Source organism: Loxodonta africana, chromosome 1 (assembly GCF_030014295.1).
Source record: "Loxodonta africana isolate mLoxAfr1 chromosome 1, mLoxAfr1.hap2, whole genome shotgun sequence".
Taxonomy (NCBI): Eukaryota; Metazoa; Chordata; class Mammalia; order Proboscidea; family Elephantidae; genus Loxodonta; species Loxodonta africana.
In genome coordinates, this window is record NC_087342.1 from 103,708,333 (window position 1) to 103,731,110 (window position 22,778).

Consider the following 22,778-nt stretch of genomic DNA (forward strand, 5'->3'; position numbering starts at 1 on the left):
ATTGCACAGGGGATGTGACCTTAGTAAGACTGTTACAATTCCACCTTAACCCTCTTTAACATAAAATTACAATCACAAAATGAAGGACAACCACACAATACTAGGAATCTTGGTCTAACCAAGTTGACACATATTTGTGAAGGACACAATTCAATCCATGACACATAGGGATAGGAGCTCTGGTGGGGCAATGGTTAGGTTGCTAACCAAAAGACTGGCAATTAGAACCCACCCAGAGCCTCCTTGGGAGGAAAGACCTGGCAATCTGCTCCCATAAAGATTAAAACCCATTGCCATCCAGTCAATCCTGACTCATAGCAACCCTACAGGACAGAGCAGAACTGCCCCACAGGGTTTCCAACTACTGACCTTTTAGTTGGCAGCCATAGCACTTAACCACTACACCACCAGGGTTTCCCCATAAAGATGACAGCCTAGGAAACCCTATGGGGCAGTTCTACTCTCACATGTGGCTGTGAGTTCAAGTCAGCTTGACTGCACCTAACGACATCAACATCAACATAAGGATGCTTACACATTGATCTCCGAGGGCTGTTGAGAGCATTAAGTCCCATTCCACATGTAAACCACTCAACTCACTGCCAGGCCCGTTTCAAGAACTCTAAGCGTAGTCAATGGCAACTCTTGTTACTACTGGAGGGTCCCAAAAAATCTGACGCTGAACTATGGGTCCATAACAGGCAAACTTGCATCACCTTCAAGTCACAACTCAGATGGTTTCTGTCCAAATGGGCCCTCCTTTCCTGAACCCCAGTTCCCCAGTCAACCTGGCCCAAGTTTCTTTGCAACCACCCCCTCCAGCACACTCCATTTTGCTTTAGCCTCTGAAAGTTTCTCTCCTAAAATCTCAGGACCCCTACCCTGGAGCCAGTTCTACAAACCAACCTGAGTGGAAATGGGCAAGTTGGGTGGGTAACAAAGGGAGGGATATATGGTCAGGAAGGAGGGAGGGGGAGAGAATATATGTCTGAGCCTGCTAGGGTTGCAGGGAGGAGGGGCAGAGCAGGCCAAGCCATCCCCACCTGCCAGCTTCCTGTCTTTCCCTACTGATGAATAGGGGATACTAATGGCCAGATTTTCCATTCCCTCTGCAGTCACTCAATTAAAAAAAGATAGAGGGCGAGGGCCTGGGGGAGGGGCAAGAAGCCTCTGGTTATAAAGCCTGTGGCTGAGGGGGTGGAAGCACCAAGCTTGGCCTCCTCCCATCATCCCCAGCCAGATTTAGCTGCTGACAGCTGCTGGGGACCCTGCCGCCAGGCCCCGGCCCGGACAGCCAGCTCTCCTCTCTCTCAGTGAGTCCTGAGCCACAGCCCCTCCATGGCCGAGAAAGAAGAAGCCGCTGCAGCCGCAGCACCCACCTCTCAGAATGGGGAGGACGCGGAGAACCTGGAGGACCCCGAGAAGCTGAAGGAGCTGATTGAGCTGCCGCCCTTTGAGATCGTCACAGGGTGAGACTATGTGTGGGCAGGGTTCTCCTGGAAAAGTGCAGGCTGGGGGCAGGCTGTGGACATTTAGGATGGTAATGGTAGGGGTCAGGTGTGGGCTGGACAGGGGCTGTAGCAGACACTGACAAATCTCTATTGCCATCTTTTGAGCTCTCTAAGTCAGGGGGAAGCTCCTCAGAGGCAAAGGCCCAGAGAATAAAGCCACCCCTTAGGCCTCCTGGTAGTGGACAGTCACCCTGCCTCTTTGGGTAGAGGTTGTTTAGCCCTAGGGAGTTTGGTGAGGAGATAGCCTGAAACTGGCACATTTAAATATGGCTCCTGCTAAAATACTCTCTCAGCTTCTCTCTCTGCTTCTGAGCGGGTCTCCCCTCCATTTGTATGTATCTAGTTCTTTCTTTGGATCTTCTCTGGAGCAAAAGGTCCTGAGACAGGGAAGACAGATCCATCCTTCTCCAAGGCTGAGTGAAGTGCATTTTTCTCTTTACTGAATCCTTTCGGAGTCTCTCCAGGGGCTGTCCACATCCACCCATAGAGAGACAGAAGTTACAGCACAAGTGACAAGGGCCAGGCCCAGGAGCAAATGGATGGAGGTGTTCCAACACCTCCAGCCACAGCCTGGAGAAATGGGGGCCCAGAGCGACAGGCCTGGAGGCTCCAAAGAGGGAGTTGGGTACAGGGTCCCTCTGTCTTGTCCAGATTATGCTGTGTCCAGAGATAAAAGCAAATAGTTCTCCTCTTCTTCCCTCTCTCGTTCTTGTAGTGAGAGGTTCTACTGAGTTCCTAAACAAAAAATAAGGAGGGGTATGTGGGGCTACATATCTCCCCGAGCCCCAGGATCTCCGTCTGTGGAATGGGCGTCTCTAGCAATGCCCATGATCAGTAGAATGGGCACCACATCTAGAGAGGCTTCAGCAAGAACGTAGGCCTAGTGCCCTCAAGGGGCAGAAGGAGCACTGGGTGGCCATTCACACTTGCTATTTTAAGTTTGGCAAGTGATTTTCCATCCTGGCCTCAGTGCTTTCATTTGTAAAATGAGGAAGCTGTACTAGCTGATTCCTAAGGTCCCTTTCAGCTCAGCTCTTTGCTGATTTCTAAGAGAACCAAAGGGAAATGTGTCTTGAGCAGCCCCCTGAACTTCATTTGCCCGTGCCCACCTGCCTAATCTCACCCCATCCCAGGATTAAGAGCAGCTGAACACAGATTAATACATAAAGCCTAGGGCAGTCAGGCCAAGAGAGCCCCTCAATTCCAGTGCCAGGAATTCTAACACCTGAGCACGCTGGTCCACGTTGTCCTCGGTCACACACACCCACACTCTACTCTGCACAGTGACTGTGATCCCTCCAGCACTGCAGCAGGCAGGTCAAGAACAGAATTAGATTGTGTTTGTTGGGTTGAACATGCTTTGGGGTCTCAGGGTGGTTGGTCCTAAAGGGTAAATCCTCTGATGTTACATTAGTCCAACCAAAAACCAAAGCCAAACCCAGTGCCATCGAGTCGATTCCAACTCATAGCGACCCTATAGGGCAGAGTAGAACTGCCCCACAGAGCTTCCAAGGTGCGCCTGGCGGATTCGAACTGCCAGCCTTTTGGTTAGCAGCTGTAGCACTTAACCACTACGCCACCAGAGTTTCCGACATTAGTCCAGGGCTTTATAAATCACAACATATTTCACATGCATGGGCTCATTCCACTCAGCACCATCAGAGGAGAGGGAGATACATTATTGCCTATTTGGCACAGTGGTTCAGTGCTCCACTGAAAGGTTGGTGGTTGGAACCCACCAGCAGCTGGAAAGGAAAAAGGTGTGGCAGTCAGCTGCCATAAAGATTTACAGCCTGGAAAACCCTGTGGGGGCAGTTCAACTCTGTCCTATAGGGTCGCTATGACTAGCAATCAACTCGTCGGTAATGGATTTGGTGTTTTGGTTTATAGATGGGGAAACTGAGACTTGGGTAGTTTGAGTGACTTACCAAGACCACACAAGCAGTAAGTGGGAGGTTTTCTGGCTTCCAGCCAAGTGTTCTTTCCACTGGTCTCTAATTCGTTCTGGGTCCCAGGTTTCCCAAACAGAGCTCCACTTATCTCCGTCTGCAAGGTAAGGAGGGCCAGAGGCTTCCCATGTCCCAAAGCTCAGAAAAAGAGGCAAAGGTTTAGGGTGCTCTAACAGCAGTTCAGGTGGGAGGTGGAGCCCCGAGCATTTCCTGGCCACAAGCAACAGCTGTGGAGCTCCTTCTCTTGGGCCCCTTTGGGCAAATAGATGGCTTAAAATAGCCCAGAGGTGTGGCTGCGTCTGTGCAGGCCATGGTGAGGGAACAGCTTTCCTCTCCTTTAGAGTCAAAGGGGTCAGCACAGCAGTTCCTTTCCTAGTCTGGATCCCACAGGAGGTGAATCCACCTGTCACGCTCCTCAGAATTAGGTCACAAAATAGCAGATACACCAGTTGCTGTCTAGTCAACTCTTAGGTCATGGTGATTCCATGTGTATCACAGTAGAACCATGCTCCCCATGATTTTCAATGGCTGATTTTTCAGAAGTAGATCATCCAGGCCTTTCTTACAAGGGAACTCTAGGTGGACTCTGATCTCCAATCTTTTGGTTAGCAGCCGAGGGTATTAACTGTTTGCACCACCCAGGGGCTCCAAACTAGCCAAGAATGGGCAGCTTTTCAGGAAACAGTCTGGAGTAGCTGGCAGGAATAAGGAGAAAAATGCCCTGCTTTTTTTACAATGATTCTGGTTTGAATAGGACACTTAGGATAGAAAACAGACTTAAGAACATTAACAAAAGAACAGGGAGAAAGTGCTAGCAAAAAAGGTCTAAAACTGCAGTGGTGTGCTGGACCCAGGTCACAACTGACTCAAAAATCCGTTGTGCGCATCTCTTCCCAGCTCTGTATTCACTGAGAGCTTGAGATCAGTCCTAGTGAGAGTATTACAACTACAGATATTGGCAAACACTAGAAAGCATGACTTTTTCTTCTCTCAGAGAGCTCGATGTTAAACATTTACCAGCACACCATTGAGAGAAACCTCTAAAAGTGAGAGGAAGAGTAGAGAAGGGATCAGTTTTGGTAATTGTTAGGATACAGTGTGAAAGACATGCGGGCTGGAGAAGACACCATCCACCAATACTCTGCTTTACTGAGGGTCTACTGTTGTCCAAATCCTCAGAGGCTGGGTTACTTGCCCTATATCCTTCAGAGGAAGAAGCTACGCCTCAGAAAGATGAATAATTTCCCTAAAATGAGTTGGTGGAGCAGAGCATGAATTCTAGGACTGGCTCCAAATCAACACATGTACCTAAAAAACCATAAAATTATTCAAAAAAAAATACACTATTTTTCAGAGCAGTTTTAGGTTTACAGAAATATAGCACGTAAAGTACAGAGTTCCCATATGCTCTCTCACCCCCCTCCACAGTTTCTCCTATTATTAACGTCTTGCAATGGTGTGGTACGTTTGTTACAACTGATAGCCAATCTGATGCACTATCATTAACTAAAGTCCATAGTTAACATCAGGGTTCACTCTGCGTTGTTCTATGGATGCTGACAAATGCATAATGTCATGTGTCTACCGTTGCACTACTATGTCGGCACTACTGAACTAGTGCCAAGTTCTAAGTTGTTGCTGTTGTTGGTTGCCATCTGGTTGGCGCTGACTCATGGTGACCTTATGTATTAACACAACAAAACATTGCCCGGTCCCGTGCCATCTTCATGGTGGTTGCCATGTATGAGCCCACTGAGAACAGAAGACAATAAACTAACTCTGGGCACCCTGGCCTGTACCCAGGGCTCATGGAAGGTCAAGGCCCTGTGTGCAGAGATGGTGCCTCCCAGGGAAAAGGGGCAGCTCTGGGCTTGCCTTAGGCAGAGTTCATCCAGTCCTGCAGATGAGGGGAAGCCAGCACACCAGTCCCCTTCTCAGCTCCTGCAAGTGCAGGCTGTTAGAGCCCTGTGCTTCTCCTCCTGTGCTCCTCTGCCTAGGCCCACTTCTTAGCATCTGCTTCGCAAGTGCTCGGAAAAAGGAAGAAGGAATTTGAAATCGGCAATTCTTCCTCTTTCGAGCAGGTCTCTGAAAGGTCTAGTGAGGGAAAGCTGAAACCGGTCAACACTCAATTACCTGTGAGTAGATTTTCCACTTCGTGGATTACTTTGGAGCAAATGCTTACTATCAGACCAGCTTCTACTGCCCTCCGGGTTCACCATGTAGATTTTTTTTTATTATTATTGTACTTTAGATGAAGGCTTACAGAGCAAATTAGTTTCTCATTAAATAACTCATACACATATTATTATGTGATATTGGTTGCCAACCCAACGTCAACACTCTCCCCTTCTCAAACTTGGGTTCCCCATTACCAGCTTTCCTCTCCCCTACTGCCTTCTAGTCCTTGCCCCTGGGCTGGTGTGCCCCTTTAGTCTTATTTTGTCTCATGGACCTATCTAATCTTTGGCTGAAGGGTGAACCTCAGCAGTAACTTCATTACTAAGCTAAAAGGGTGTCTGGGGGCCATACTCTCAGGGTTTCTCTAGTCTCTGTCAGACCAGTAAGGCTGGTCTTTTTTAGTGAATTAGAATTTTGTTCTACATTTTTCTCCAGCTCTATCAGGGACCCTCTATTGTGATCCCTGTCAGAGCAGTCAGTGGTGGTAGCCGGGCACCATCTAGTTGTGCTGGACTCAGGCTGGTGGAGGCTGTGGCAGTTATGGTCTATTAGTCCTTTGGACTAATCTTTCCCTTATGTCTTTGGTTTTCTTCATTTTCCCTTGCTCCAGACAGAGTGAGACGAGTGGAGTATCTTAGATGGCCGCCTGCAAGCTTTTAAGACCCCAGATGGTACTCACCGTGTAGATTCATGCTTAGGAAACGCGAATGCCTTTTAATGTGAATGGTTCACATAGCCTGAGAAATACGTAATACATTTACTCACATCCTTTCTCCTTTCATCAAGCAGAGTATTTTCCCAATTTTTTCTGGGTATCAGGAGTCTCTGTATCCTCCCTAGAGAGCTGCAGTGCCCAGTAGCTTGGGTCTAAGATGAAGTGTAAATGGCCTTGCTTACAAAAGTATGACGAAGCCATTCTTAGAGAGGTGCTATCTGAGGCTGGGGCAGGGGTAGGAGTTGTGCTGCTGCTTTCTGTGCCTAAAGAAGTGAATGAGCCTGGGTGATTAGGCTGAAGAAATGGACTACCAGCATCTCTCTCCTGACATTCCACTGCAACACACACAACTTGAGCAATAAAATATTTGTTGGGGATGGGAATAAACGGATACATGACTCCTTAGGTATATTATACTTAGGTGTATCAGTGTGCTCACGCTACTAGGGGGAAAAAAACCGCGATGTTTGCGATTATCCAAGAAATGAGGTGTCACTATTTCCTTTCCTGGAAACCCTCATGGCGTAGTGGTTAAGTGCTACAGCTGCTAACCTAAAGGTCAGCAGTTTAAATCCGCCAGGCGCTCCTTGGAAACTCTATGGGGCAGTTCTATTTTGTCCTATAGGGTCACTATGAGTCGGAATCGACTCGATGGCAACGTGTTTTTACTTCCTTCCTTCCACTAGCGGGCTTAACAGTGTGGATTTATTCTGTGCTTCTGTAAAATTACTCAAGACGATCATGTTGCCTAACTCCCTGGAGAAATTTCAGACATCTTGGGTCCTCCACCACCTCTCTTTCCCTTGGTTTCCCTTCTGGACCTGGCTGTTTCAGTCTATGCAAGGCCCAAAGAACCTTATTGGACCTTTATGTTCCGATCAAGAAGCTCACTAAGAAGCCAAGCAAGTGCAGTCTTTGAGCAAACCCAAAGGACTAGGAACCAAAACCTTCCCTGCCATTCCTTTGCCCCTTCAAAGAATTTCTCTTCCTGTAGCACCTAGTCCAGTGACAGAGTAGACCATAGGGCTGCTGGCCAGAGGGTAGGAAACAGGATATTTATAGCAAGGTGACCTTTCCTCCTCTCCCTTTGTTTCAGGTTTCTCTGGGTCCTCTCCTCTTTTCTAGGGAAGAGGAGGAGGGGGAAATATCAGAGCTTAAGAGGGGCTGAAAGCAGCAGCAGCCTCATACCAACTGCCAACTTGGAATTGCATGCTGGGCCAAATTCATAACTTTCTGTTTGTCTGTACTTGGCACAGTTGGAGCAACATTTTTTGGGGAGAAGGTTTCAGAAGGAAATCTGAGGGACCACACTGGCAGCTATTGCTGAAGCCCCCAAGCCAAAAAAGTAGCCATGAATATTTCCAAGGGTTCCACCTGAGAATCCAACACACAGATGGCTCTGGAGTGGAACTGGAATGGAGAGTGGTCTGGTAGGACATGAAAAGCAAAGAAGGGTTTAGGCAAGAAAGGTAAGCCCTGTGCTTCTTGGGAGCATTTTTTCCACTCCTATTTTCCCATTCCACTCCAGAAGGAAAGGGACCTGTTAGCAACCTGCAGAGTTCAGGAGTGGTCTGGTGAGGTGAGTTTAATTACAGAGTGCTCAGTGTAAGTGAATTCCCAGCAAGGTTTCAAGAGGAGAGGGGAATCATCAGCTCTCCATTCTCCTAAAATGTTAATAATAAACACCTTCACATCAGGGACAGAGGGGCTTAGGGAACTAAGAAGAGTACCTGCAGGAATCCTGGGGCTGGGTCCTCAAACACATCCATCTCCACAGTAATAACCTGACAGCAAGGGACGTGGAAACTTGGCTGGAGGAAATCTGGTGATGGTGGGAGTTGGGGAATACCCTGCAGGGAATGAACTCAGTTCTCTGCCAATCACTGTTTATCCCTAAGGAGCCAAGGCCCTGGGATGCCAGGAATTCCCCTGCAGGCCAACAAGTTGGGTGACCTTTCTGGGGACTGAGCAGGGGTGGAAAGAGGCAACAGCAGTTAATGGTGCCATAGAGGATCTTCTGGGGCAGCCAAAGAGATTACCTTTTTGAAAAGGAAGACATTCAGCCTCTCCAGCTCATACTCATCCTCTTCTTCCCTGACATTTTCAATCTCTCATGTTAAAACCTCTTCATTCTCCTCAGCCTTCAAACCTGCACAAATCTTCCCTATTTTAGAGAATGAAACCCTGGTGCTGTAGCGGTTAAGTGCTACGGCTGCTAGCCAAAAGATCAGCAGTTTCAATCCACCAGGCACTCCTTGGAAACTATGGGGCAGCTCTACTCTGTTCTATAGGGCTGCTGAGTCAGAATCCACTCAACAGCAATGGGTTTGGTTTTTGGTTACTTTAGAAAACCACACAGTACCCACAAAAATAAAAATAAGCTCTAACTCTGGTGCCCTCTCTATTATCTCTACTATCTCTCCTTTTTCTCTTCTTACTACTAATTGGGCGTCGGTAGTTCAGTGGTAGAATTCTCGCCTTCCACGCAGGAGACCCAGGTTCAATCCTCAGCCAACGCACCTCACGTGCAGCCACCCCCCATCTGTCAGTGGAGGCCTGTGTGTTGTTATGATGCTGAACAGGTTTCCGTGGAGCTTCCAGACTAAGACAGACTAGGAAAAAAGGAAGAACAGCGTGATGACCTATTTGTGAACATCAGCCAATGAAAACCCTATGGATTACAACAGTTCAATCCGCAACTGATCATGGGGATGGCGCAGGAATGGGCAGCATTTTGTTTATTCAGAGGCTGACTTGTAGGCAGCTAACAACAATCACTACCATACTTTTCAAAAAACCTGACCTTTTTCTGCTGCTTTCACTTCCTAGCCATCCACCTCCCCCTTGGAACCACTGGACACCTACAGTATTCATCGCCAAGCCTGGGTCTCCAAAGACACCTAGTGGGCTTTAGTTTTAGGCTTTTCCATAGCGTCACTCCATCTTCCTCTTGCTGCCACACTAATCTTCCCTGGACATCACTCTTATCATGCCTTTCTTCTACTCAAGAACCTGCAATGATTCTGCTGCTTCTGAATCAAGGCTAAACTTTTAAGAATCTTCCAAAGTTCTCCACTCAGTTGTTTTTAGCAATCCTTCTTATGTTTTCAGCTGTTTTATTTACATTCCCTGTCCAGCTAGAACCTAGCCACTAGATTATAAGCGTCTAGAGGGCAGAGGGAAACCCTGGTAGCATAGGGGTTAAGAGCTACACCTGTTAACCAAAAGGTTGGCAGTTCAAATCCACCAGGCGCTCCTTGGAAACTCTATGGGGCAGTTCTACTCTGATCTATAGGGTTGCTATGAGTTGGAATTGACTCAACGGCAATGGAATTTGGGTTGGAGGGCAGAGGCCAAGTGTTCGAAGGTTTTGAAGTGACTCAGTGCTATACACACGCTAAGTTATACCACTGTACTCTTTTATCTGGCCTCACAGATAAAGATTCTTGGACACTCAGCATGTGACACTCTTTCCTTCACTTGAGGGAAAAGACAGACTTGATAAATGGTCACTAGGAGAGCATGGTACTACAAATCTCAGGCCCTTCCTTGCCCAAGAAGCAATCCACATGAGTTACATGGGGAGAAATGAAAGCATGAAATGTTCTGCAAAATCTTTGTCTTGCTCTGTCACAAGAAATTTTACATACTTGCTACTTTGTAAAATTGTTATTACAGAACACTGCTTCTCAAAGCTGGCTGCATATTTAGAATCATCTGCGGGGTTTTTAAAAAATACTGATGCCTAGGTCCCCTTTCCAGATCTAATTAGCGTGGTGAGGGGTCCAGGCATTGACATTTTCAGAGCTCTCTAGGTGATTTTAATGAACAGGCAGGTTAAAAATTCACTGGCTTAAACGAGGGTGCTGTGTTTGGGGAGTGATGGTGGAGGCAGTGTTGAGAGGCCCTTCCTAATCAGGTGACAAGGATGCACCCCCCAATACAAAATTCTCTTCTCTCCTCCAGACAAACCTTTTTGGATTCTTTCATGCCTTTTTGTCGCTGACATGTGTCTGCGAGGCCCGTTTCTACACTAAGAGTGAATGTGTCCCTAACAGCTGTCTACTCCAGGCTGGCCCTAGAGACAAGAGCTCATCATTCCCCCTTTTTCCCTGGCCCTTTCTTCCCTTGACCTACAGAGAACGGCTGCCTGTCAACTTTTTTAAGTTCCAGTTCCGGAATGTGGAATACAGCTCTGGACGGAACAAGACCTTCCTCTGCTATGTGGTTGAAGCGCAGGGCAAGGGAGGCCAAGTCCAGGCATCTCGGGGATACCTGGAAGATGAGCATGCTGCTGCCCATGCCGAGGAAGCCTTCTTCAACACCATCCTGCCAGCCTTTGACCCAGCCCTGCGGTACAACGTCACCTGGTATGTGTCCTCCAGCCCCTGTGCAGCATGCGCTGACCGCATCATCAAAACCCTTAACAAGACCAAGAACCTGCGCCTGCTCATTCTGGTGGGGCGGCTCTTCATGTGGGAGGAGCCGGAGATCCAGGCAGCTCTGAAGAAGCTGAAGGAGGCTGGCTGCAAACTGCGCATCATGAAGCCCCAGGACTTCGACTATGTCTGGCAGAATTTTGTGGAGCAAGAAGAGGGCCAGTCCAAGGCCTTTGAGCCCTGGGAGGACATTCAGGAGAACTTCCAATATTATGAGGAGAAGTTGGCAGACATCCTGAAGTAGGCCACTGGGCTTGGCCTCACGTGAGTTTTTCTGGTGCCATGACAGTCACTTTATTAACTGGTAACTTGGGTAGAAAGCTTGAGGTCAGGTGGAACAAGGGGTATAATGTTTTCATCCTCCTTTGGAAGAATTTAACTCCTCTGCTTTTATTGGTTGTAAAACCATTTTACAACACCCTTCTCATTTTTCTTTCCTCTGAATAAAAAAAAAAAAAAGAACTGAATATCTCGCCCCAAACCTTCGTCCCTTCTACACTTTTATGTCAAACTAACTTTTCCCCTAACTTGCAATACTCAAGGTTGACAGGGATCCTTAAGCCTTGATAAGATAGAATGACTTTGCATGTATTAAGATTGTTGTTGTTGTGTGCTCCTGAATCAATTCCAACTCATAGCTATCCTATAGGACAGAGCAGAACTGCCCCATGGGGTTTCCAAGGCCATAATCTTTATGGAAGCAGACTGCCACGTATCTTTCTCCCATGGACTGGCTAGTGGATTCCAATGGCCAACCTTTTGGTTAGCAGCCGCGCACTTAACCACTTCACCACCAGGGCTCCCTGAAGTAAAATTAAAGTGCAAAGACCTGTTATTGAACAACAGCAGAGAAGATATTTAAATCCTCTATGCATGCCACGTACGTGTCCAGACTTACTAACACTGTGCACCATGTAGCTGCCCTACTCCCACTCCCATGTGCAACCCTACCATTCATTTTTTCTCTAATGAAGGTTTTCATTCCTTCAGAACCAATTTTTTCATTTTTGGTAATTTTGCAATTCCCCAAATGGATCTGTATTCAACTTTTTCTTTTTTTTTGGTCCAGAGAAACTTTCATGTTTTTAAACAAATGATTACGCATTAATGGAGACCAATAATTGCTATATGGATGTATCATTTCAGAACATTTTCCTTATGTTGAGAAGGTCTCAGCCCAAATCCTAATGCAAATGTTGAACGGAAGAATGGGAATAATACAGCAATAAGCTATTTTATGCAGGAAATCTTTAAAGGGTTAAAAATGTTTGTAAATTAGGCGGCAGCTCAGAAATAGCCTCCTACAGATATCAAGAGGTGACAGAAGAACTGGAAGTAAAGATCAGCTATTTAAGCAAATAATTAGGACACAATTAAGGCCAATCTGGCCTCTTGCTGAGGGTAAATTAGACTCTTACAGAAACGGGCCTATTATCCTCAGGAAAGAGGATAAAGAATTCTTTACTTTTTGTGAATTTGGTCTGCTCTAGTTTGCTCCTGTAGAAATGTTATTACTAACCCCCTCTGCAAGGTCCAAGGTATTCATCAAAATGCTCCAGTACCACCACGCTGTTAGAATCCAACTTTAATTCTGTAACTCACATACTAATAAAGCATGAAACCAACACGATTTCGTTAAGATATTCAATTTATTCTTGGTGTCTCTTACTCCTAATACCCTTAAGACACGATGTTGCTTCACAGACGTTTTGAATATACTGCTGTTCCGGAGGTTGATGTTGGCAGGTGTTTGCTCTGAGGCATGCACTCAGGGCACCTGGTAATTCTCAAGCTGAGCATTTGCCAATCCATGGAGCCATGATTTCCAGCCAGTTCTTACAAAAGGCAGGACACATTCACTGAGTTCAGTGAGATGATGGTAAGGTAACGCCATGACAGTACCCTGCTCACATAAGACACCATTCTAAGTGGTGGTAAGTAGCAGTAAAAACAGATTTCTGAGGGTGACCTCTGCAAACATGAAACTTTAAAAAGCCCTTGAAAATTTTGCTAGTATAGGTCCCATCGCTGAAATTATACATAAATTCTGTGAAGAGCCCTGGTGGCCCAGTGGTTAAGCATCCAGCTGCTAACCAGAAGGTCGGCAATCCAAACCCACCAGCTGCTGTGCGGGAGGAAGATGTGGCAGTCTGCGTCCGTCAAGATTACAGTCTTAGAAACCCTATGGGGGCAGTTCTACCCTCTCCTATACGGACACTGTGAGTCAGAATCGACTCAAAGGCAACAGGATACTTTCTTCTCGAACACGTTTCGAAGACACAAGCCACTTCTTCCAGCTGCCTTACCAGCAAGTTCCTCAAGGATTTTTTTGTTTTCCTTTTTCCTATTAAGCCAAATAATTAGATAGCTAAAACTGCTATAAAAATTAAGCATTTGAATAAGATTAAAAATGTCTCTTAATTCTGAATATTTAAGAGTCTTATCTATCTTACACTAATCTAAACAGAAGTGAAAAAGACAAATCACTCTAAGCAGAAATTCCACTTCTCAATCAAATTACTTTTAAATACAGTAAAATATAACTGGACCTTTTCCACATGACAAGCCTCCTCCCATTAGTGAACATAACTGTAGGAGCTGGATCCATTAACAAGCTTTCCTGTCCTCTCGCTGGTCATCTTCCCAAAAGGAAAGGTTAACATGTACCAAAAAAATAAAACAAAAAAATTGGCATGAAACAGAGCTGTAACCTAAAAGCTCCAAAGAACAACAATGCTTAATTAAAATACTCCCAAGAAAGTAACATTTGTTCAATAAAATTAGCCTCATACTTCTTGATCCATCTTTTTTAAAAAAGGAAGACAGAACAGGATTTAACCACATACTTAAGACAACAGTTAAAGCAGATCTCTTCCATGGCTTTCTCTGTGTGATCTACCCCAAAATATGAACAAAAGCAGCAGATTCAATCCTGGGTAAACCAGGTATCATAGGATACTACGGAGTTAAAATTCAAGGGCTTGTTGAGGAAAACACAGAGACGCCCTAGCTTAAAATGAAACTCTTAATTGTCTGAGGCCAGCAGGACTCTGGGTAACATGCTTTGTTTTCTCACTAAGGTCTGCCTGCTGCTACCGAGAGACAGCAGTGACATGTATGGCCACCTGGGACATAGCTGTCCTCCTAATACCACTTGGAGCCAGACAACACTCAACATCACCCAATCCAACTGGACAAGGCCTTCGGAGGACTCAAAATACACTTCTCATGCTGTAATTCGCTTAGGCTGTGGTTCTTTCTATAAGGCTGCTGTTAGGGTGGTGAAAAGTGAGCTGCAAGAAATGTAACCACATATGGGTATCAGGCATCTTGGGGCTGAAGGTCCCAGTTACTCCTCAAGAAGGGCTACTTAATACAAAGAGCCTCAGACCCAAGGTGCAGCTCTCTGAAATATGCCCAGAAATGGATTTTACATTGTTTATTTTTTAAGAAAAAAACTGCAGCATTAATAAAAGGACTGGTGTCTTTTTTGTGGCCAATAAATTAGATATATGGGACTTATCATGGATGGTGAACAAACCCAGAAACCAAGCCATAATATTGTAAAGTGGTTTGGTTATGACTGAATAAAACAAGACTAGCTCTCAGCAACACAGGATACCAACTCTCCCATGTAGACTTCCCACTGTGGTCTTCACCTTCACAAAATACTTTTTTCTGAAATTACTTGTAAATGAGGGCCTCTTCCCTTTTCTGACAACTAAGGATATGCTAGAAGGTGAAAAAAAGGCAAGAGAATTTTGTGTTACAAGGTATCCATCTCCCAATTATGACTTAATAAGTAACCAGCTTCCTAAGTAAAGTGAAAAGGGTAAGAAGCAGGGAGATACCAACGTTTAATTTGTGGTACTGGATGGTGATGGCAGGGCTATGTCAAAATTCTCATTTCTTAAAAGGTTTCTGTGACTCCTATGTAGCAGCACATTTTCCCATGTGAATTTCTGGGTGTTTGCCAAACTCTAACTAGGATTCCAGGAATAATGTGTTCATTTTATCAGGCCATGCCTCCTTTCCTCAGGTTTCAAGTGTGATAAGTCACTGGAATTTGACCCCAAGACTATCTGTGAATGACAAGCATGTTATCACATCTGTGCTGAGACCCAGAATTCCACTTATGGCTAATCCTGGGTGAGTTTTGTTAAAACAATCATCAAGGCTCATGTTCCGTGAAAAAAATTAACCTTAACCCTTTTAAAAGAACAAAAGTATAAGAAGTCTAAAAAGTCACTATTTTGGCCCAAACTGATTTGCATACAGTTAAGTGGTTAAGAACTAAGCTGCTAACCAGAAGGTCAGCAGTTCAAATCTATCAGCTGCTCCTTGGAAGCCCTATGTGGCAGTTCTACTCTGTCCTATAGGGTTGCTATGAGTCAGAATTGACTCAATGGCAACAGTTTCAAGCGAAATACTTTTAAGTTTCCTCTCATAATGCCATTCTCATTTTCAATTTTGTGTATCTGGGTATTCTCTTCCCCTTTTTTTCTCTTCAGTTTTACTTTATGCATGTGGGCAGAAGCACAGCTTCCAGAAAAGCCTCAAAGTTTGCTAATGAACTTACCCTGGCACTGTCCACACCCCCACAACACAGACAACTTCTGCTCCGGGTGGAGGTACAAAAGAAATGACATACTTTTTGAAACTGCTGCCTCCTATCAGACTAAATGTGATAAGAACACTTTGTCTAAAGTACAAAGATCATATTTAGCCAGTGCTTTCCTGGTGTTTCAACAGGACCCTTTTAAAATCCAGTTGTTACTTTATACTTGGGAAAGCAGCAAGCCCTGTGACAGGCTAGGAATTCACTCTAGGGAGAAAATCAATAACCAGTCTGGCTGCTGTTTTAACTCTCACCACCACAGTATAAACAAAAAAAATATATATATATATTTTTTTTTTAAGGGGGAAAAAAAAACTCCTAGTTTTCTCAATAGCCCTGACACTGAACCACTGTGTGAAATCCATGAGCTTTATTCTCCCACCATGGAAGCAAGGGTGGACACAGCACTGCTCTCCCATGGTAGGAAGAAAAGGAGAGTAATCTTTACTGCAATGTTTTTGGGTCCAGCGAGCTGCACCTCAGAATCCTGTAGGAGCTTAAAAACACAAAGAAACCTGCATGACCACCCCCTCCAAATCAATTTAGATTGTTTTTGGGAAGAAGGGGTGGGCCTTTATTTTTTTTTTTTTAAAGAAGATTCATATGAATTTTGTTGAGAACCACTGATTTAATGAGTCACTACTCTGTGTGAAGAATTCTATTTGCTTCATGATTATTCAGAAACATTCCATCACAAAAAGCTGACAGCGAACAGGAGGAAGAGTTCACATAGGAGATTCCGAAACCCTTCTATTCCAGTATGTTGACTCATAATTCTTGTTCACTCTGATTTCTGCCATTGTCCTTTCCACTGGGTCCTGCCTGTTCTGACTCTTTGAACGTTACACCCATGTCCAGACCAATAGATAGGAGCACAGAACCGCATAGGGCCCCAGGAAAAAGGTGTTTATTTTTCCGTTTTTGTCACTACAAATTCCTTGTTAATACGACAGAACTCAAAATTTTGTAATTCAAACAAAAAAATAACCCAACAAAACCACCAAAGAAATACAAAGTAACCCATAATTCTCTCCTAGGGCGAATCTGCTGACATAAGGATAATACCATGTAAGTGCACAAACAACCGAAGACACCAAATTATTTGAAATGTTTTCATCCTCCCTGCCATTTCTCTTAGAAAGCAGAGAAGCCAAATAAATGCTGCCACCTAGTGGCCAACCAAACAAGGTAGCATACTGGAGCAAAAATGGAGGTCCTAGGCCCAACTATCTGGTTACCCTGCTTAATACAGGCCACCTACTCCCTACCTTCCAGCAAAAAAAAAAAAAAAAAAACAGCAACATATCCCAGACAATCCCTCCTCCAGAGTCGCAATTCAATCATCAGCCTATGAGAAAAACTACTTCACGTGAAACTTTTCTCTGCCCATTTTAAGGTCGGCTTGCCTAGTCCAATGGCCCAGCAGGGATGACACAGGAGAACAAGGACACGTCCAGAATGCTCATCTGTTCAGAGTGTATATACAGTAATTTTGATGTCTGTTGCCTCAAATACCTCCTCAATCATTGTGGATACATTCTCCCATTGCAGGCGATCAAGACCACATCCAATCCTGAAAAAGATAAAGTATCTCCGTTGGTTGTGTTGATGGTATCTAGGAAATTGCTCCTTCTCTATTCCTTTAGGCTGTATTCACCCAAAGTACAAGACAAGTTTTCTGGTCTTGCACCTATAGGCAGCCATGAAAGGAGTTTAGAAACCAATTCTTGTGAGTCACCCAAGGCTCTTCCTAGACAGCTCTGGTGTTCCACAGCTATCACTTCCCTTTTGCCTAATAAGGTACCGCTTCCCAACTATTTCAGGCTACATTTAGACATGTATAACTCTGCCATGACACGAGAGACTCACCGTCCCTCTATGATTACTGATGAAAACTAGTTGTTGATAGGATTGGAGAAGGGTGACATGTAAAAAACACTTATGATAATGGAATATTAGGGAAGATAAAACGAAGGGGGACAAGGGAAAGTATCTCTGCAAGAAGGAAGTCGAGCTGGAATGTGGGGGAAGTCAAGATGGAAAGTCAGGTCTTTGCAACATCCTGGTGGGAAGCCTCCATCACTTCACAAATCTCTACCACCTGGTACCTTTCTTCCAAGATGGTAAACTGTACTGATACTCAGTACTCCTGGGGAAAAAAGAGGCTTAAAATTGCCAACTTCATATTTTTTTTCATATGACAATGTGATGATTAAGTCCCTGAAGAACTGTGATTTTTAAAAAAGTTTTTGATTTCTAGGCCATGACCATGTTTAAGACTACTGCAAGATAAGGGACACTATAGCCACATTCCCAAGTAACTTGGGACTTGGAGTAAATCTGCATGCACAGTCAGCACTGACCTAAAACTGAGGTGACAGGAAGAGGGGACCCCAAATGTATTTCCTGAAAAGAAACAAAGGGCCTATTGGATCCCCAATATCATTCCCTAAAGTTACCAACAGCTGGGGTCTGAGAAGTGGCATCAGAGATGAACTCTCTGGCTATTACCCACACTGACCACAAACAAGTGCACAGCTTAAGAAGTACTGGTAATTCAGAACTTGCTTCACTCAGAATTAATAGCTTTGGGCACCAGAAGTGGCCCAAGAGGAAAATCACAATTGCTCAGTCTTGGTTCTTTAGTTTGTATCACGCTTCAGGAACGGAGGCCAAGCTGCAGCCAGAGGGTTCCTGCAATTCAACACATGTGACTGAGTAACGGTGGCTACTCCCCACTAAGGAGCACAGGCTGAGAATGGTACGTGTTTCAAGATTATTATTCTGATTGATTTAACCCAAGCTAGCCGACAGAGAGGCTACTGGTAGACAACTGGTGATTTTACAAAGTTTGGAAATTTGTTCAGCTTTAAGTCCACATTTTGGGTTAAATAAAACCTTTAAGTCCTTTGTCTTTGAGTAGGAGACACCCCCTCCCCCAACCAGTTCAATCTTAATTCAGGGCCCTGGATTTCCTTGCCTGGGCATGGAGAGGTCGGTGACTCCATTCTCCAGACAGTGGGATTTCATGGCCTCTAAACTCTTCTGTAAGTTTTCATAAGTTGGTTTGTGCGAAGCCCTTTTCTTTGTAATCTACTTACAAAAAAAGGATTCAAACTTTCATTAGTCCAAAACGATAGCCCATGAAAAGCCATCACATTCCCCCGACATCCTGATAATTACAATAAATTCATTTCCATAGTTACTCTAGAGCAGAGATGGCAAATGTCATACTGACCCTTCCATACTGTTATGGGAAACCCTCAGGAAAATCCTCTAAACAGAGCCTAAGAAACCCAGATGCTGCTGTGTAAGAATCTTTCCTTTTCCTAGGAAATTCATGAGATTAACAGGCTATGCCTACTGTCTACTGTTTTTAAGCAACGTAGACAGTCTTTGTGCTACTTTCAAAAGATAAACTGCATATTTGTAACAAGGAAGAAGCCATACCATTTGAAAATTACTTGTTAAAAAAACGTTTATTAGAAACTGTGTTTGCTTTTCATTTCTCTATAGAAGAACAGGGAGAAACCGATAGTGTCCCAAACATGCTAAAAAGATTGGAAGTTACCAGAGCCCACAACATCAGCCTCGAAGACAGCATTCAAAGGGCAGAACATCTCCCCCACTCAGTTTGCCGTCCTCATCAGGCTTGTAGTGGGCTGGTTGTAAGTCACCCAACACCACCTCTAAGGAAGCTACAGGTTTTCTGGGACTGCAGGCCCCTGGAACAATTGAAGAATCCCACATTCAGGCAGAAGGCCAAGGAAGAGCTAGGTATTACCTGGCATTGTTTTCGATACAGGATGCGAGAAAAACCCCTTTGGCCAAACTGTCTCTTGAGACATTATTGTTCCTATCTCACCATGATTAAAAAGAATTAAAAGCACGGTTTGGCTTAGAGATTAGTGGGGCATCTCTAACTTCTGCACATGCCTAGAACACATGCATACAGTGGATGGCACAGTACTCTTTCCCAGCCTCACATCCCTCTCTAACACAGTGCTCCAGAGAGCCAATGCCACTGGATCTGAGCTGGCAGGACAGCAGAAGCTTTCTGACATCCTTCATTCTCTAGCGTGCAGCATCACGACCAACACAAATGCAGTGTAACCCACCTGTTCACCAGTCTTTAGCATGTATTGAGAATTGGCCCCATCTTACCAAGTAATATATATACCGCCCATCTCTCTTCAGAACAGCCACTTCTCCAGATTTCTTTTCTAAGAAGAAAAGTTATTTAATAGCAGAAAGGAAAAAGAAAACCAAAACGCCAATCTCCATTCTTAGATTTTTTAATCTTTGCAGATCTAGGTTTATCTCTCAGAACCAGAAATAATTTTCAGGTCTGAAGAAACCTACTGTTTCCCAGGAACACTTTGCTACTTCAGCCTTTCTAAATAATATGTCTGAACTTTCAGCTTTCTTGCAATCACGTTTTCCTCCCACCCCATCTTTTGTCCTGCCCCCAATCTCAAATATACTTCAGTCTCCTCTTAAAAAATTTTAAAGTCTATTACCCATAAGTTATGTTTTAAAATATGTGCATTTTTTACTTGCCAAATGTGTTTTCATTCAATAATTAACTTTCTACATACAAAGACCTATGCTAAGCGTTATGGGGAACACAGATATATAAAAAGCTTTTTAACTGCTAAGGAATTATTGATACAGAAAAGGCATCATGTTTATAAAAAACAACACCAACCAGTAAGACATCACTTTTGTCTAAGGCTAGAATCAGAATCATTGCTGGAGACTGATTCAGTAAGCCTGGAACATGGTCTGAGCAACTGTCAGTATGGTTTCAGAAGCTCCATATATAGTTCTAACGTACATTTCTGGCTTAAAATCACTGGTAAAAAGTAATGGGGGAGAAGGAGTTAAGGAAGAGGAATTTCTAAACTCCTCTTTGAAGAATAATTAGAGTAGCAGTAAATAAAGGATCCTGAATGCTCAGCTAACTCCTATGGACTTTGCTAACCACTTCAGAGTTATTAAAGGTTTCAGAGAAGTGGAGAAATACTATCAAAGAAATATATAAAGATAAATTTAAAGTTTTATGTTAGAAAAAGAAGCCATTAGAACTTTTACAAAGTTCACGTTTGGTGAGATAAGGGCCCAAACTAGGTGCCGTTCTTGTGGGGGAAAATCTTAATCTAAATAGTTAAACATACTCAGTGGTTAGTATCAGGGGCAAATTATCCAATAGCAAGGCAAGCACAGTGCTTACCTCGCTTGCCAGATCATCTGTAGTGAACAATTACACATTTTTTTCACATCAAAGATTCTACTTCTAGGCATGGCTGGCACCTTCCTACAGAATCAAAGACTTTTTAAATTAACGATTCCTGACAGGGGTGAGTGACCCAGTAAGCAAGGTAAGCATTGGCTTACTTACTCATCCGTAGTGAAACTGTTCACTACAGATTATCGGTAAGGAACATAAGCACAGTGCTTACCTTCCTTATTGGATATTTCGCCCCATTAGGATCCCCGTTTTTGCATTTGTATCTTGTTAAATAAAGTTTAACAGATCAAAAGACGTTCTAACCAGAGCAGAACATATACACTTTGTTTTCAAAACTCACGTTGACTTAACAGTTCCTGCACCCCTCCAAATTTCTTCTTGAAGAGGACAGCTATCCCAGCGCCCATACGACAATCCTCACTGATGCAGTGCGCTAAAGAGTCTGTTTTAGGGCATGCAAAAAGGTCTCCTTTTATGTATGTGATCTAAAATGTGTAAAAAAAAAAAAGTCTTATTAGATAGGAAAAAATACTAAGCTGCTTCTTTCATTTTCCTTTACTCCAGGTCCTCCATCACTACCCTTCCCCCCACCCCAGTAATCTGACTTCAAAACCAAATTCTCAGAATCTAATTTGAGGAGTTAAAGACAACGAATTAAAGCCTGGGAAACGGAAAGTGATAGATGGTCCCTGACTAGGACTGTATTAGCCTTTGTGAAGTAAATCAACTAAAGAGAAAAAGAAAAGACAATTCAATTATTGGTTTAATTAAAAAGTGTTTATGTTTTGACCTCAATTATTCTGAATTTCAGTTCACCGATAAGTTAATAGTTTTTACGCACTCTGCTTCCTTCTGAATCTTCATTAGGACTGCCAGCCATGATACTAAGTCGCTATTTCCAGAATGTGTTTCTTCAGCTATGAAACGGGAAAAGGAAATAAATATGCTTAAACCAAAAACAAAGCCAAACCCGTTGCCGTCGAGTCGATTCTGACTCATAGCGACCCTATAGGACGGAGTAAAACTGCCCTCATAAGGTTTCCGAAAAGCAGCTGGTGAATTAGAACTGTCAACCTTTTGGTTAGCAGCCAAATGCTTAACCACTGCGCCACCAGGACCGCGATAATTATGCTTAGGCAGTCTGAAAGATGTTGACTGCCCTGACCACTCACTCATTTAATTTTTTCTCCAACATTTACCACTAAAGGTGAGTTCGCTCAACCTCTAGGAAGTAAGACAAAACTCTTCTGGGGCAAGGAATAGGAAAAATACCTGGCCCACTTTCATTTCACGCTTCTGAAGTGGACCGCTGCACCAGCGGAAGCAAAGGCGGTCCTAAGACACACCTCCTCCTTTCTCCACACCCGCTCCGGAGCAAGGCCGATTTAGGATAGTCCTTTTCTTTGCATGACGCTAAAGTACCTCCCCAGTGGGTCTGACCTAGAAGAAAATGGGAAGGACCTGGCAACAGTCTCAATAAACCGCAACAAGAAAGTGTACGGGCCAGGACATGCTGAGTTGCAGGCAGGAGAAGTGGAAAGGCGGCCTCTCAAGGAAGGTTCACCCCCCTTTTACCGGGGGCGGGGCGAGAAGGCTCTAGATAAGCCTCCCCTTCTCTGTTGGCTACCCTAGGGCGGGTCAGCGAGGGTATAGGGTCTATCCTGGGGTCCCGTTGCGGGAATGGGGAAGTTGGCTCAAAGCCCCAACATCACCGGGGTCCCCTTCACCTGGAAAGGAGTCAGCCGCTAAGAGCTCCCCGCCCAGCGAGGAAAGGCTCCGGATCCTGCCCTGGTAGGTGCGGAGCAGAGGACAAGCCCAGATGCGGAGCCAATCCCGTTACACCCCTATTTGTACGCACCTAAGATGGCTGCCCACCACCCGGTAGCGGAGCGGAAAAGAGCCTCTCTAGCTAGCTAGCCGAGACGGCACTCTTTGGTAATGGCCGCCGAACTTCCGGCGGTAAATTCCGTGGAGTCGGCCGCCGCCGCCCGGGCATGCGTAACGAGAAAGCCGGCCGCGAGTTGGGAAGAGCGGCGCTTGCGCGTTAGCACCAGGGGTGTGTCTCCAGTGGCCGCAAAGAAGGGGATGGGCAGCTAATAAATGCGCTAGTTAGCGCC

At 44.7% G+C, this 22,778-nt stretch overlaps 2 protein-coding genes across 6 annotated transcripts; one reads left to right on the forward strand and one right to left on the reverse strand.

The window, feature by feature from the left end:
* Positions 1 to 945: 945 nt before the first annotated feature.
* APOBEC2 (apolipoprotein B mRNA editing enzyme catalytic subunit 2) lies at positions 946 to 14,683 on the forward strand. The gene is made up of 3 exons (XM_023546047.2): positions 946 to 1,469; positions 10,493 to 11,056; positions 13,873 to 14,683. Exons 1-2 carry the CDS (start codon positions 1,339 to 1,341, stop codon positions 11,034 to 11,036), a joined length of 675 nt encoding a protein of 224 aa, XP_023401815.1. The 5' UTR covers positions 946 to 1,338; the 3' UTR covers positions 11,037 to 11,056; positions 13,873 to 14,683.
* A 1,612-nt stretch (positions 14,684 to 16,295) lies between these two features.
* OARD1 (O-acyl-ADP-ribose deacylase 1) lies at positions 16,296 to 22,644 on the reverse strand. 5 transcript variants are annotated; one of them, XM_010587844.3, is made up of 7 exons: positions 22,520 to 22,638; positions 21,934 to 22,101; positions 21,503 to 21,578; positions 21,002 to 21,146; positions 19,575 to 19,633; positions 18,391 to 18,503; positions 16,296 to 16,983 (listed from the first exon to the last, which is right to left on the reverse strand). In XM_010587844.3, the coding sequence occupies exons 3-7, from the start codon at positions 21,539 to 21,541 to the stop codon at positions 16,881 to 16,883; spliced, it is 459 nt and encodes a 152-aa protein (XP_010586146.1). In that variant the 5' UTR covers positions 21,542 to 21,578; positions 21,934 to 22,101; positions 22,520 to 22,638; the 3' UTR covers positions 16,296 to 16,880. The 5 variants fall into 5 exon arrangements, 4 of the variants coding, with proteins under 4 accessions (XP_010586146.1, XP_023401803.1, XP_010586150.1 ...); XM_023546035.2 differs by lacking the exon at positions 22,520 to 22,638 and adding an exon at positions 22,389 to 22,498; XM_010587848.3 differs by lacking the exon at positions 21,934 to 22,101 and having other exon boundaries at positions 22,520 to 22,644.
* Between the last annotated feature and the right edge of the window lie 134 nt (positions 22,645 to 22,778).